The sequence below is a fragment of the Saccopteryx bilineata genome, chromosome 6 (genome assembly GCF_036850765.1).
Source record: "Saccopteryx bilineata isolate mSacBil1 chromosome 6, mSacBil1_pri_phased_curated, whole genome shotgun sequence".
Taxonomy (NCBI): Eukaryota; Metazoa; Chordata; class Mammalia; order Chiroptera; family Emballonuridae; genus Saccopteryx; species Saccopteryx bilineata.
In genome coordinates, this window is record NC_089495.1 from 129,007,015 (window position 1) to 129,021,670 (window position 14,656).

The 14,656-nt window shown below is 46.0% G+C and overlaps 1 protein-coding gene across 3 annotated transcripts; it reads left to right on the plus strand.

Annotated features, from left to right (window-relative positions):
- Positions 1-960: 960 nt before the first annotated feature.
- Positions 961-14,608, plus strand: LOC136308636 (ketosamine-3-kinase). Of its 3 annotated transcripts, none has more exons than XM_066236190.1 (7): positions 961-1,186; positions 6,318-6,469; positions 6,862-6,953; positions 10,958-11,040; positions 12,747-12,869; positions 13,162-13,496; positions 14,321-14,608. In XM_066236190.1, exons 1-7 carry the CDS (start codon positions 1,046-1,048, stop codon positions 14,379-14,381), a joined length of 987 nt encoding a protein of 328 aa, XP_066092287.1. In that variant the 5' UTR covers positions 961-1,045; the 3' UTR covers positions 14,382-14,608. The 3 variants fall into 3 exon arrangements, with proteins under 3 accessions (XP_066092287.1, XP_066092288.1, XP_066092289.1); XM_066236191.1 differs by having other exon boundaries at positions 962-1,186; positions 14,253-14,608; XM_066236192.1 differs by lacking the exon at positions 14,321-14,608 and having other exon boundaries at positions 962-1,186; positions 13,162-14,162.
- Positions 14,609-14,656: the final 48 nt, after the last annotated feature.

A 14,656-nucleotide genomic window follows, 5' to 3' on the forward strand; every position in this document is an offset into this window, starting at 1 on the left:
CAGGTCAGGCTCAGTTATTATGCTTTAGTTTATTGTTTTAGCAAATTCTTATTGAATGACTACAGCATTGTGCAACATGCTAAACATTGGGAAGCAATGGTGAATGTGGGGCACTGTGTCCAGGTATTTGATCAAACATTATTCTGGGTGTTTCTGTGAAGCTATGTTTTGGATGAGATCACTATCTAAATTGGTGGACTGTGAATAAAACCAAGTAACCTCCATAGTGTGGTTGGGCCTCATTCACTCAGTGAAGGCCTGAATAGAACAAACACTGACCTCACCCAAGGGAGAGGAGATTCTGCCAAATATCTCTTCTTTGGGTCTTCATCTTGCTGGTCTACCCTTCAGATTTTGGTCTTGCACTTCCACAGCTGTGTGAGCTGATTCTTTAAAATAAATCATTTTATATGCATACACATTCTGTTTGTTCTGTTTCTCTGGAGAATGCTAATGCAGAGAGCAAAGCAGACTTTATTCTGCCCTCAAATTGCTAAAGTCTAGTTGGAAAAACCGATGCATAATTATGCTCAAAAAAAGAAAAGAAAAGAAAAAGTGGTTAGATTCCGTCCCCTAGCCTAGGGCATTGCAGGAGTCGCCCAGGTCAGGGAAACCTCCCAAGAGGTGTGACTATGTCAGCTGGGGCAGAAGAAGAGAAGAACCCAGAACACTGAGCTGGAGCATGGTATGCAAACCAGGGCAAGAGAAGGCCAGTGGGCAGGGTAAGGGACAGAACAACACTAGGGTCAGGGAAAGAAAACGGTCAGGACAAGGCAAAGGCCAAACCAGGTCAAAGACAGGTCAAAGGCAAAGTCAGGAGCAGGGCCAGAAGGCAGAAAAAGCCACCAAAGCCTAGAGACCCCTGTGGGCCAGCAGTGCGGCCCCGCCCCCGCCTTGCGTCACCCGCTCCTCACCCAATCCCTGCGCGTCAGCCCCGCCCCGCCCCTACGTGAAGTACCGCGCGCCTCTTCCAGTCCGGGACGTCTCCACGCCGTCGCTGGCTCTTTTTCGTCCTGTGGCGTATCTGCAGAGGCTCGCAGGGAACATGGAGGAGCTGCTGAGGCGGGAACTGGGCACAAGCTCCGTGAAGGCCACGGGTCACTCGGGGGGCGGGTGTATTAGCCAGGGCCAGAGTTACGACACGGAGAGAGGACGAGTGTTTGTGAAAGTGAACCCCAAGGCGGAGGTCAGGGCTGCTGCAAGCCGGGGAGGGCCGAGAGGGCTGAGGGCAGGGTCCGGGATTCGGGGCCTGGGGGAAGGGGTGGGAAGCTTGAGTCCGGGTTCTTGTATGAGGGCTGGGGCGGGGGCCGTCACACTCCGTGGCCGCAGGGCAGTAGCACTCGGTGACCCGGTCCTTACAGTCAGGCTGAGCGTGGGCGTTTTTGAGGTGAGCGGTGCAGATTCAGCCCTGTGTTGCCCCTTAAGCCCCAGGGAGTTTGTCGGACGTCCAGGCCCGTCCATGCGAGCCTTCCCTGTGCGGGTGTGGACGGTGAATGCTGTGGATATTTTGGTTTTTTTCGTGATTGATATGGCCGCTACTGTGAGGGAATGAATGTTAGACAAGTTTTGAACACGGACAGGTAGCAGAAGCCTCATGTCCTGGAGTTTATTTGAACTTTTAGAGATCAAAACCGTTTCTAAATTATTGAAAATAATTTTAGCCACTGCCTTAGTCAGTTTGGGCTGCTATAACCATACCACAGACTGGGCGACATAAACAACAAACATTTATTTCTCAAAATTAGGAGTCTGGAAGCCCAAACTCAAGGCGCTGGCAGATTCAGGGTGTGGTGAGAGACCCCTTGCATAATGCAGAGGCCACTAATGATGGTTGTCCTCATTTGAGGGAAAGGGCCAAGGAACACTCTGGGCCTCTTTGATTTTTTTAGGTTAAAAATTTTGTGTGTATGTGTGTGTGTGACAGAGACAGAGAGAGGGATAGACAGGGACAGATAGGAAGGGAGAGATGAGAAGCATCAATTTTTCATTGCGGCACTTTAGTTGTTCATTGATTGCTTTCTCATATGTGCCTTGATGGGGGGGGGGGGGCTACAGCAGACCAAGTGACCCCTTGTTCAAGCCAGTGACCTTGGGCTCAAGCTTGTGAGCCTTGCTCAAACCTCAAGCTGGTGACCTTGAGGTTTTGAACCTGGGTCCTCCATGTTCCAACCTGTTGCTCTATCTACTGCTCCACTGCCTGGTCAGGCTAGGTGTCTTTTAGAAGGGCACCAATCCCATCATGAGGGCTTCACCCCTATAACCTAATCATCCCTGAAGACTCCACCTCCTAACCCTATCACATAAGGGGTTAGGTTTCCACTTTGAAATTTGAAGGCTGTAGCCTGACCAGGCACTGGCGCAGTGAATAGAGCATCTGACTGGACACAGAAGACCCAGGTTCGAAACCCCAAGGTCGCCTGCTTGAGTGCAAGCTCACCAGCTTGAGTGTGGGATCACTGGCTTGAGTTTGGGATCATAGACATGACCCCATGGTCACTGACTTGAGCCCAAAGATTGCAGGCTTGAGCCTAAGGTCATGGCTTGAGCAAGGGGTCACTCGTTTTGCTATAGCCCCCTGGTCAAGGCACATATGAGAAAACTAAATGAACAACTGAAGTGCCATAATGAAGAATTGATGTTTCTGCCCTGGCCGGTTGGCTCAGTGGTAGAGCGTGGGCCTGGTGTGCAGAAGTCCCGGGTTCGATTCCCGGCCAGGGCACACAGGAGAAGCACCCATCTGCTTCTCCACCCCTCCCCCTCTCCTTCCTCTCTGTCTCTCTCTTCCCCTCCCGCAGCCGGGGCTCCATTGGAGCAAAGATGGCCCAGGCGCTGGGGATGGCTCCTTGGCCTCTGCCCCAGGCGCTGGAGTGGCTCTGGTCGCAACAGAGCGACGCCCTGGAGGGGCAGAGCATCGGTTGGCGTGCCAGGTGGATCCTGGTCAGGCGCATGCGGGAGTCTGTCTGGCTGTTTCTCCCCATTTCCAGCTTCAGAAAAATACAAAAAAAAAAAAAGAATTGATGTTTCTCATCTCTCTCCCTTGCTGTCTCTCTCTGTCCTCTCTGTCTCTGTTACATACACACACAAAAGAAATTTGGGGGCTGTAGAAGCATTCAGTTCATTGCAGCCACCCACTCCATTCTGTTTGGACTTGAACTTTGTTCTCAAGGGCCCTGTAAAAAAGAGGTGAGCCTCACTGAAAGTTGTTACTTCTATTTGTTGGTGACACTTTGCCCATTTTAGGTGGGTCACTCCATTTACTGTTATCTGTAAGACCCAGCCTGGCTCCAGTAGGCAATGAGCAGGATTGGGCTATGTCTTGTTTCAAATGAAGCTGAGGCTCTTATCCCAATACCAGTCCCAGATGTCACACACAATGGTGGTGCTTTTATCCTTTCCTTAGAAATCATTCTTGCAGTCATCATTTTTTTTGTGTGTGTGTGATAGACAGTGAGAGGGACAGACAGATAGGAAGGGAGAGATGAGAAGCATCAATTCTTCATTGCAGCACCTTAGTTGTTCATTGATTGCTTTGTCATATGTGTCTTGGGGGGGAGGGGCTACAGCAGAGCAAGTGACCCCTTTCTCAAGCCAGAGACCTTGGGCTCACGCCAGCAACCTTGGGCTTTAAGGCAACAACCTTTGGGCTCAAGCCAGTGACCAGGGGGTCATGTCTATGATCCCATGTTCAAGCCAGCGACCCCATGCTCAGGCCAGATGAGCCTGCACTCAAGCCAGCAACCTTGGGGTTTCGAACCTGGGTCCTCTGTGTCCCAGTCCATTGCTCTATCCACTGCACCGCCACCTGATCAGACTCATTTTCATTTTCTTAACAAAAATTCCACCTTCCACGATGTAGGATGATCTCTCTGAAATGCTGTAATTCTTTTAAGACAAACCTTCAACACTTTTTTCTTCAGAAATCAGCTGGGTGTCATCCTGTACACATCCCTTTTGTAGGAACTTGTCAACTATTTGTCCTTGAAGTTACTCTTTTTTTTATTTACCGTGAGCAGTTCTAATGTAGCAGTGGCATTTTTTCCTTACTTTAAACTACACGACTTCTATGGGTATTTTTCCTCTTGTGTGGCATCCATCCTTTTCGTGTTTGTATTTCCACCTTCACTGGCATTTGTAATAAGTCAAAACTTTGTATTTTTTTTTTCTTTTTTTTTCATTTTTCTGAAGCTGGAAACGGGGAGAGACAGTCAGACAGACTCCCGCATGCGCCCGACCGGGATCCACCCGGCACGCCCACCAGGGGCGACGCTCTGCCCATCCTGGGCGTCGCCATGTTGCGACCAGAGCCACTCCAGCGCCTGAGGCAGAGGCCACAGAGCCATCCCCAGCGCCCGGGCCATCTCTGCTCCAATGGAGCCTTGGCTGCAGGAGGGGAAGAGAGAGACAGAGAGGAAAGCGCGGCGGAGGGGTGGAGAAGCAAATGGGCGCTTCTCCTATGTGCCCTGGCCGGGAATGGAACCTGGGTCCTCTGCACGCTAGGCCTAAAACTTTGTATTTTTAAAAACATTTTATTTATTGATTTTAGCAAGAGAGCAAGGGGGAGAGAGAGAGACAAGAATATATTTTTAAGTACTTTATTTTTATTTTTTGTATTTTTATTTTTTTTTTGTATTTTTCTGAAGCTGGAAATGGGGAGGCAGTCAGACAGACTCCCGCATGCACTCAACCAGGATCCACCCAGCACGCCCACCAGGGGGCGATGCTCTGCCCATCCGGGGCGTAGCTCTGTTGCGACCAGAGCCACTCTAGCGCCTGAGGCAGAGGCCATGGAGCCATCCCCAGCGCCCGGCCATCTTTGCTCCAGTGGAGCCTTGGATGCGGGAGGGGAAGAGAGAGACAGAGGAAGTAGAGGGGGTAGGGTGGAGAATCAGATGGGCACTTCCCCTGTGTGCCCTGGCCGGGAATCGAACTTAGGACTTCCTCACGCCAGGCCAAGGCTCTACCACTGAGCCAACCGGCCAGGGCCGAGACAAGAATATTGATCTGTTCCTGTGTGTGCCCTGACCGGGGAATGAACTCCAACCTCTGTGCTTTGAGATGATGCTCTAACCAACCAAGCTATCCAGCCAGGGCAAAACTTGATATGGATTACAGGGGAAGTGAATATTTTCTGTTATGATGAAACCATTTACTGATGCTTTTTAAATATTGCTCTTTATTTCTTCAGGTTCTTTTTATTTTGTCATCAAAGTCCATTTTCTTGGTACTTTGCTTTTTTTAGAATTTTTTTGCTAATAAGTTTTTTGCAGTCGTTTGATAGATCCAAATATGTTTCTAGTTAGCTTTGGCATATATTGTATGAGTTATACAAATGTCATAACATAAACAGTAGCTGGTTATATGGAAAATAGGACTTTGTTGTTTGTGACAGACAGACAGAGAGGGGTATATAGGGACAGACAGACAGGAAGGGAGAGAGATGTGAAGCATCAGTTCTTTGTTGTGGCTCCTTAGTTCATTGATTGCTTTCTCATATGTGCCTTGATGGGGTGGTGGGCTTCAGCAGAGTGAGTGACCCTTGCTTAAGCCAGCGACCTTGGGCTTTAAGCGAGCGACCTTTGGACTCAAGCCAGCAACCTCAGGGTTTCGAACCTGGGTTCTCTGTGTCCCAGTCCGATGCTCTATCCACTGCACCACCACCTGGTCAGGCAGGAAAATAGGACTCTATTTTTTTACCTTATAGGAAGTGTAAAGATCTTCTTCTAGACTTCTTAGAAAAGACTTCTTGGTTGCTCTTTTGCTATTCTTCTCACCCCTGCTTGAATTTAACCTTGTCTAAATTGTTTTTATCTGTTAATTATTCTTTATCTTTCCTTTGCATACTCGTGCATACCATTTGTAATTGGTTTTCTTTCATATTCCTCCTTTAAGCTCTAGATTTTATTTATTATACCTTTTTTTTTTTGTAGCACTAGCCCCACCGATGCTTGCTTTTACTTTGGTTAAGCTTTTATTTTATTTTATTTTATTTTTAATTTTTATTTATTCATTTTAGAGAAGAGAGAGAGAAAGAAGGGGGGGGGGGAGGAGCAGGAAGCATCAACCTCCATATATGCCTTGACCGGGCAGGCCCAGGGTTTTGAACCGGCAACCTCAGCATTCCAGGTTGACGCTTTATCCACTGTGCCTCCACAGGTCAGGCTATTTTATTTTATTTTTTAAAATTTTTGGTTGACTCAGCTGTACAATACCGGTATTTGTAGGTTTAGGCACTTAGGACCACATAGCAGTCAACATAGAACCTTTACAGAAGTGATTCCACTCTCCTCTTTACCCTCTTTCATTATTTTTTCTGACAGGCTAAAAGAATGTTTGAAGGTGAGATGGCAAGTTTAACTGCCATCCTGAAAACAGGCACAGTGAAAGTGCCCCAACCCATCAAGGTTCTTGATGCCCCAGGAGGTGGCAGTATGCTAGTGATGGAACATTTGGACATGAAGTATCTGAGCAGGTACGTCCTGGCACCTTCCCCTCTTGTTGGCTTTGTTTTTCTTCTGAGTGGTTCCTTTATACCTGAAGCTTCTATTGGGGTATAACTTTTAGGGATGCAATATAAGGAACCTGCGACCCCACACAGAATGAATAGCATGTACTCTATAAGCCAAAGGCAAACAGGATCAGAATCTCTCAGGGTAAGATGCTAACAAAGGACTTAGCTACAAGCTCAGATGAGGTTAGAAAAGACTATCAAATAATGAGGGCCCATCACCTTCCCTCTTGCATCACCAAAAGAAACTTTATAACCTCAAAATGTTTGACCTACTTTATATGGCTTGAGACCTTTTAGTTGTCTGTATTCCTGCATTGTATCTTGCATTTAGTTGTTGCCTTTTGGTTTCACAGTCATGCTGCAAAGCTTGGAGCTCAGCTAGCAGATCTGCACCTAGAGAACAAGAGACTTGGAGAGGTGCTACAGAAGGAGTCCAGCATCGTGGGTATGACATATTGTGGGCCAAGAAGGACTTGTCTGGAGAAGGAGGACATTCTGATCCTTATGGGTGTCTGGATGAGGTTATGCCACAGCCCATATGAGTGAGGGTCAGACTTGAGTTGATACCAAAGGGAAGGATTGTCAACTTTAAGATGCACATTTTAGGTGCTATGAACACAGTGAATGCATTTGCAATTAGTGTACAATACCACAAATGCATTTGGAAAACAGGAAATACTTCTTGGACTCAAAACCCTATTATATTATGGTTTCTTTTACCTCTCATTCCCCAAAAGTAAGTCTATCGAATTTTCTCTGGCTTTCTACATAGTGCCTTCTCTCCTAAGACAAATCATACATGAAGCTCACAATGACAGCCCTCACATCTAACCTTTTTAGGGCTGGGTGTGCCGTTCGCATTGTGAGTATCTTCCAGTATTTTCATCCATTGACATTTGATAATCCATGTGTGTAGCCCATATGGTAACTCTGCTAAGCAGAATAGCTAACACCAGAAACAGATGGCTGAGGATCTACTCTGCTAAATAAACAGACCCTGTCAACACCAGTGCTATGGAAATCTGCTGTGCTAGACAGACAGATATATGACTTCTGTCCTGTGAGAATCTAATGCTTTAGATAGACATATCCTGTCATAGTCTTGTCCTGTAAGAATACACATGTATTGTCACACTTTAGTTCTGCAAGAATCCATTGTGGGGCCTGACCAGGCAGTGGCTCAGTGGCTAGAGTGTCAGACTGGGACGCGAAGGACCCAGATTCAAAACCCCGAGGTCGATGACTTGAGCGTGGGCTCATATGGTTAGAGCAAGGCTCACCGCTTGAGCCCAGCCAAAGTCACTGGCTTGAGCAAGGGGTCATTCAGTCTGCAGTAGCCCCTTTGGTCAAGGCACCTATGAGAAAGCAATCAATGAGCAACTAAGGTGTCACAACGAAAAACTGATGATCAGACATTTGTTTTGTGAGAATTTTCTACAGACAGATAGGTCCTGTCAGACTCCTATCCTTTGAAAATCTACTGTATGATACAGACCCTGTCAGACTCCTGTATTATGATGATCTATTATAGGCGGACAGCTCCCCGAAAACTCCTTTGAGAATCCACTGTGGAAAACAGATTCTGTCAGTGTTCTATCTTGTGAGAATCTGCCCTAGACAGACAAATCCTGTCAGACTCCTGTCCTGTGAGAATCTGTCTAGACAGTTATTGCTCAGTAGATTGCAGTCCTGTGAATATTCACTGTTAGAAACAGATCCTGTGAGCATATGCTGTAAATAGACAGATCTTGTCAGACTTGTGTCTTGTGAGAATGTAATGTAGACCAATGGTTTTCAGCCCTTTTACACTTGGGGACCGGTAAAAGTAGAATTATTTTACTTCAGGGACCATTAAGGTAGAAATCACTCTGAACATAGGTGAATTTGACTAAGATCATTGGGTCTATAATCTTCATACATCAAGGTGATTAACTCTTTCATGGACTGGCATGGAGTTTCTGGCGAACTAGTCCACGGACTGGCTGTTGAAAGACACTGCTCTAGACAGAGCCTATCAGATTCCTGTCCTGTGAGAATCCAGTGTGTGAAATAGCAGATCCTATAATACTTTTTCCCTGTGATAATCCACTGTGGTATATACACAGATCTTGGCACAGACCTCTCCTGTGAGAATCTGTTGTGGGAGACAGATCCTGTCAGACTTCAGTGCTGTGAGAATACTGTGGGAGATGACTCCTATAAGACTTTTATCCTGTGAGAATGTGCTCTAGACAGACAGATCCAGATTTCTGACTTGTGAGAATCTACATTGGACAGATCCTTAGACTCCTGTCCTGTGAGAATTCATTATGGGAGACGGATCCTGTCAGATTTTGTACATGTGAGAATATGCTTGATACAGATCCTCTCAGACTCCTGTATTGTGAGAATACACTGTTGTACAGAGGTCCCCAAACTATGGCCCGCGGGCCACATGCGGCCCCCTGAGGCCATTTATCCGGCCCCCGCCGCACTTCTGGAAGGGGCACCTCTTTCATTGGTGGTCAGTGAGAGGAGCACTGTATGTGGCGGCGCTGCAAAGCACAGCGTCGCTCACATACAGTACTACTTCCAGTGACGCAGGACGGACACCTCATGGCTCCAGAAGTGTGTCATACCACTTGTCACGGCTAGCAGTGACAAATATGGAATTGGACATTGACCATCTCATTAGCTGAAAGCAGACCCATAGTTCCCATTGAAATACTGGTCAGTTTGTTGATTTAAATTTACTTGTTCTTTATTTTAAATATTGTATTTGTTCCCGTTTGTTTTTTTACTTTAAAATACGTGCAGTGTGCATAGGGATTTGTTCATAGTTTTTTTAATAGTCCGGCCCTCCAACAGTCTGAGGGACAGTGAACTGGCCCCCTGTGTAAATAGTTTGGGGACCCCTGTTTGTAGATAGACAGATCCTGTCAGACTCCTGTCCTGTGAGAATGTGCTCTAGACAGATCCTGTTAGATTTCTGTTCGGTGAGAATCTGCTCTAGATAAACAGTTCCTGTCAGACTTCTGTCCGGCAAGAATCTGTTATGGGAGACAGATCCTATATAAGACTTCTGTTTTGTGAGAATATGCTCTAGACAGACAGATTTTGTTAGATTTCTGTTCTGTAATATAATCCAGTAGGGGAGACAGCAGATCCTATTATACTCCTGCACTATGAGATTTCACTGTGGGAGACAGATTTTATCAAGAGTTCTGACCCGTGGGAATCTTCTCTAGACAGACAAATCCTCTCAGACTTTTGTTTTGTGAGAATCCACTGTAGGAGACAGATCCTGTCAGAGACTCTTGTTTTGTGAGAATGTGCTCTAGACCAGTGGTTTTCAACCCTTTTACACTTGGGGAACAGTGAAAATACAAGAATTATTTTGGATACCACTAAGGCAGAAATCATCCTGAGCATAAGTGAATTTGACTATGATCACTGGGTCTATAATCTTCATACAAAGTGGTTAACTCTTTCACAGTCTGTCACTGGTTCACATACCTGCTGTTGAAAACCACTGTCCTAGCAGACTCATGTCATTTTGGAGTCCACTGTGAGAGATAATAGATCCTCAGACTCCTATCCTGTGAGAATCCACTGTGGGAGACATAGAAATGGTCAGACTCCAGTTCTTTGAGAATCCACTCTGAGGGACCAATTCTGTTTGACATCTGTTTTTGAGGATTTGCTTCAGACAGATCACATAAGACTCCTGTCCTGTGGTAATCTACTGCTGTAGACAGACAGATCCTGTCAGACTATTGTCCTATGAGAATCTATCCTAGAGAGATAGATCCCCTCAGGCTCCTGTCCTGTGCAGATCTACTTTAAGATACGGATCCCATCAGACTCCTATCTTATGATTATCTACTGTTCCTGTGAATATCTACTCTAGACAGATATCTATCATACTCCTGTTCTGTGAGAATCTGCTCAAGACAGACAGATCCTGTCAGATTTCTAACCTTTGAGACTATACGTGGGAGACAAATCCTGTCAGACTTATGACCTGTGAGAATCTACTCTAGATAGGCAGATCCTACCACACTTCAGTCCTGTGAGAATCTACGTGGGAGACAGATAGATCCTGTTAGTCAACCTGTTATGTTCCAAAGCACAGGTACTGGTTTGGATTTGCCTTGAGTTTTGGGAGCTACAAAGGAGGAGTCCATTTCAAAGCGTAGCAGTTTGTCTTTTACAAATAGCAAAGCTGAGCTGGCCACTGCAAGCCATTCTTTTCTGAGCATCCTCTGGTGTCTCTCCTGCAAATTAGTGGGTGTTCTTGATTGTTAAATGTGACGGACCAGGTTCTGGTCCTGGGTCTTTGTTTGTTTCTGGGTGGGGACTTGAGGTGGAGAAGGGCATTCTGACATCATGTCTCAAGCTACTGTGAGCTCTAAGAGCAGGGCCCAAGGGAACAAAGCAACTTGTCATCTGTTTTGTTTTGCTTTCAAGGGAGAGGAGATGGACAGGTGGAACGGCCTTTTATAGACCAGTTTGGGTTTGACGTGGTGACGTGCTGTGGATATCTTCCTCAGGTGAGCCACACTAGCATTTTGCCTATATTTCCCAGTCAGGATCGCTGTTCAGAAACAGCTGGGGAAAGCATATCCTCTCCCTTTTTGATGAAATTTAGTAAGTCTTTGCTTCCTTTGTTTGCTGATTTAAAAAAAAAAAAAAATATATATATATATATATATTTTTTTTTTTTTAGAGAGATGGGAAGGGAGAGAGATGAGAAGCATCAACTTGTAGCTCTGTCACTTTAGTTGTTTATTGATTGCTTCTCATATGTGCCTTGACCGGGGACTCTAGCTGAGCCAGTGACCATGGGCTCAAGCCAGCTGCCTTGGGCTCAAGCCGGTGATCTTGGGATCCTGTTGATGATCCCACGCTCAAGCCAACAAGCATGTGAGCTACTTTGGAATTTCGAACCTGGGCCCTCAGTCTTCCAAGTTGACGCTCTATCCACTGCACCACCACCAGTCAGGTTAAAGATACTATTTATTGATTTTAGAGAGAGGAGAGACAGAAAGAGAGAGAGAAAGAGAAAGAAAGGCAGTGTAGGGGGGAGCAGGAAGCATCAACTCATAGTTGTTTCTTGTATGTGCCTTGACCAGGCAAGTCTGGGGTTTCAAACTGGCAACCTCAGCATTTCAGGTTGTGTCACCGCAGGTCAGGCTGTTTGCTGATTTTTAAGAAGTTAACATGAGGTTTAACCATCTCATATGCTAGGTAAGCTCAGAGAAACAGAAGGCTAGCAAGTTAGGATGCTGAATTTCAAGGTGGGTAGAAATTAGAAATTAAAAAAATGTTTTAAAGAGTAAGGTCTCAAAGATAGCATAATGAAAAGGGATTGTAATTTTAGTTTTGATTGGCTCCCGTAGGAATTTTAGCCTGGGGAGTTCTGTTTGACACCTGGCAAATATAGAGTGGTTAGAATGGTCACTGTGCTCTCAGAGGAAAGGCAGGTGGCTTCTTGGAAGGAGGACTACTGAGAACTACTGAAAACTTTCGGGTATTTCCTGGTGGGTACTGGGGTATACTGGACACTATTCCAATTTTGAAATATTTCAGAGGTTGTCTGGAAATCTACTTGGGGTGGCGAGTGGCTGACAGCTATACCTCCTGTTCCATGCTGCTCTGGGGTTGTTTCAGCTAGCTCTGCTCCTTTCTCTCCCGCCTATAACTTGCTTTCTGTGTGTGTGCAAATGTGTCTGTGTGTGAGGGTGCATTTGTGTGACAGTACAAGTGTGTTTACATGTGCACATATGTGAGAGTATGTGTGTACGTTGTGAGAGTGCACTTATATGCACATGATATTCTGTCATTTGGTGTCACATACTGCTTCCTCTGCTACTCTACTCATATGTATGTCTGTCTTGCTTCCCTCCTGGATGGTCAGCACTATGGCCTGAATGTCACAGGGTCAAAGAAGGCCAGCCAACTCTGGCATCTTCTCCTGTGTGAGTATAGATTGAAAGAAAACATCTTAGAGCTCTTCAGAATAGACCCTGTCTGCACTGAGGAGGGTCCTCTTGTTTCCCTCTGCTCCTGGGATAGGCTATAAGGTCCCACCATGGCCTTGAAGCCTCATGCTGCTCCATTAGCTCCTACCCCTTCCATACCTGTCCCTGGAGCAGTGCCTCTAACAACCAGCTCTCTCTACTTTGGGATATTTTGTTCAGTTCCTTTAGGTCTGGCATGTCCCTCTGAACTCTGTTTTCTCCTTTTGCCTGTGCAGGTGAATGACTGGCAGAAAGACTGGGTCTCATTCTATGCCCAGCAGCGCATTCAGCCCCAAATGGACATGGTGGAAAAAGGGTCTGGGGACAGGGAGGCCCTTGAGCTCTGGTCTGCTATGCAGGTAAGTGGAGTACCACTGTACCCTGTACCCACCGTGCCCTGTAGCTCCAACAGGGGAAGATGCTAAGGCAGGTGTGGCCACTACTCTGGGTGTGGATGTGGATAGGTGTGGGTGGGGTTGGTCAGTGGGATAGCTGTTGGTGTCCCTGCATTCTACCTGAGCCATGCATGGCAGCGAGCATCTGCATGCCATGCTCAGCTTGGAGGCACGCTTAGAGACACACTTGGAGGAGCATCTACAGCCCTGCCACACGCATTGCTTGTTTTGCTGAGGTTTCATTTCCTCCCTGCAGTTGAAGATCCCTGACCTGTTCCTTGATCTGGACATCGTCCCAGCCCTGCTCCATGGAGATCTTTGGGGAGGAAATGTAGCAGAGGATTCCTCTGGACCCATCATTTTTGACCCAGCTTCTTTCTATGGCCACTCAGAATATGAGCTGGCAATAGCCGGAATGTTTGGGGGCTTTAGTAGCTCCTTTTACTCTGCCTACCACAGCAAGATCCCCAAGGCCCCTGGATTTGAGAAACGTCTGAAGTTGTATCAGCTTTTTCACTATTTGAACCACTGGAATCATTTTGGATCAGGGTATAGAGGGTCCTCTCTCAACATCATGAGGAATCTCATCAAGTGAGCTCAATTTCCTCTGGAGGGAGGCCTATGCCAAGAGTCTGGGGTGGGGGAGGGACTCATGTTCAGGTGTACCAGATCCTAACCAGATGCCTGTGGCCAGCCCCTCTATAGTTCTCTTTATTAAGGGTTCTTGCCTGTTTCTTCACACACCTGGAGTAGCTTCAGACCAACTTTCCAAGCCTTAGTAAGTACATAATATTTCAGAAGAAAGGTATTGGCATCATAAAGTTGTATACTTCATTAGCCTTCATAGCTGGAGCCACACTAGCAATATAATGTGACCAACGGGACCTGTGGAGCATGGGCCATGTCAAACCACACAGCTGCCCCAAAGGTAGAGAAGGGAAGTGGCCAGTGTACCACACACCTCTTCTAAGGGCACCTTTCTACCATTCCCTCCTGTTTCATCTCCAGGAATGATTCTGAAGTTAGGATTCTGCTTCTTGTTAGCTAAGCCTTGGGTCTAGGCACAAAACTGTCTTACTAGGACCATATTATAATGACCAGTTCAAAATTTAGCACATTCACTTTGCTTTCTGTTTGACCTTTGGACAAGCTGCATTCTTAGCAGGCCTGGAAATGATTTTGGGAGTGACCAAACTGCCAGCTTTAGGTTGTCCTCAATAAATTTAGGAGCCATTGAATTGCTCCTCTTACCATCCTATCTTGTCTGCTGCTTTTTCAGCTTACTGAATTGTCATTCCTTTGTATCAGATAAAACCAGCACTAAGTCCTCATTTTTGTCTCCTTCAGTCTTGCAGTGATGAGGAACATTGATGAATGGCATTGATGTTAATAAATCCTTTTGCATAAACTTTCAGTGGTTTCAGTGATGCAAGAGATTATTGCCCTCATTTAAATCATAAGCCTGACCTGTGGTAGCGCAGTGGATAAAGCGATGACCTTGGAACTGGACTGCTGAAGATGACCTTGGAATGCTGAGGTTGCCAGTTCAAAACCCTGGGCTTACCAGGTCAAGACACATATGGGAGTTGATGCTTCCTGCTTCTCTGTGTCTCTCTTCTCTAAAATGAATTTTTTTTAAAATTTAAAAAAATAAAAAATTTAAAAAATCATGATCAATGTTTTCCTTAGCTGCTTGCCATGAAACCTTTGTGATACAGAGTATAATAAATTGTTCTTTCTTATTTTAAAGA

Excerpts from the sequence above, each read along its gene's own strand:
- LOC136308636 (XM_066236190.1), top strand. The coding sequence starts at position 1,046 with ATGGAGGAGCTGCTGAGGCGGGAACTGGGCACAAGCTCCGTGAAGGCC. Across the intron at positions 1,187-6,317 it reads AAGTGAACCCCAAGGCGGAG|GCTAAAAGAATGTTTGAAGG; the intron begins GTCAGGGCTGCT and ends TTTTTCTGACAG. Across the intron at positions 13,497-14,320 it reads ATCATGAGGAATCTCATCAA|TGGTTTCAGTGATGCAAGAG; the intron begins GTGAGCTCAATT and ends ATAAACTTTCAG.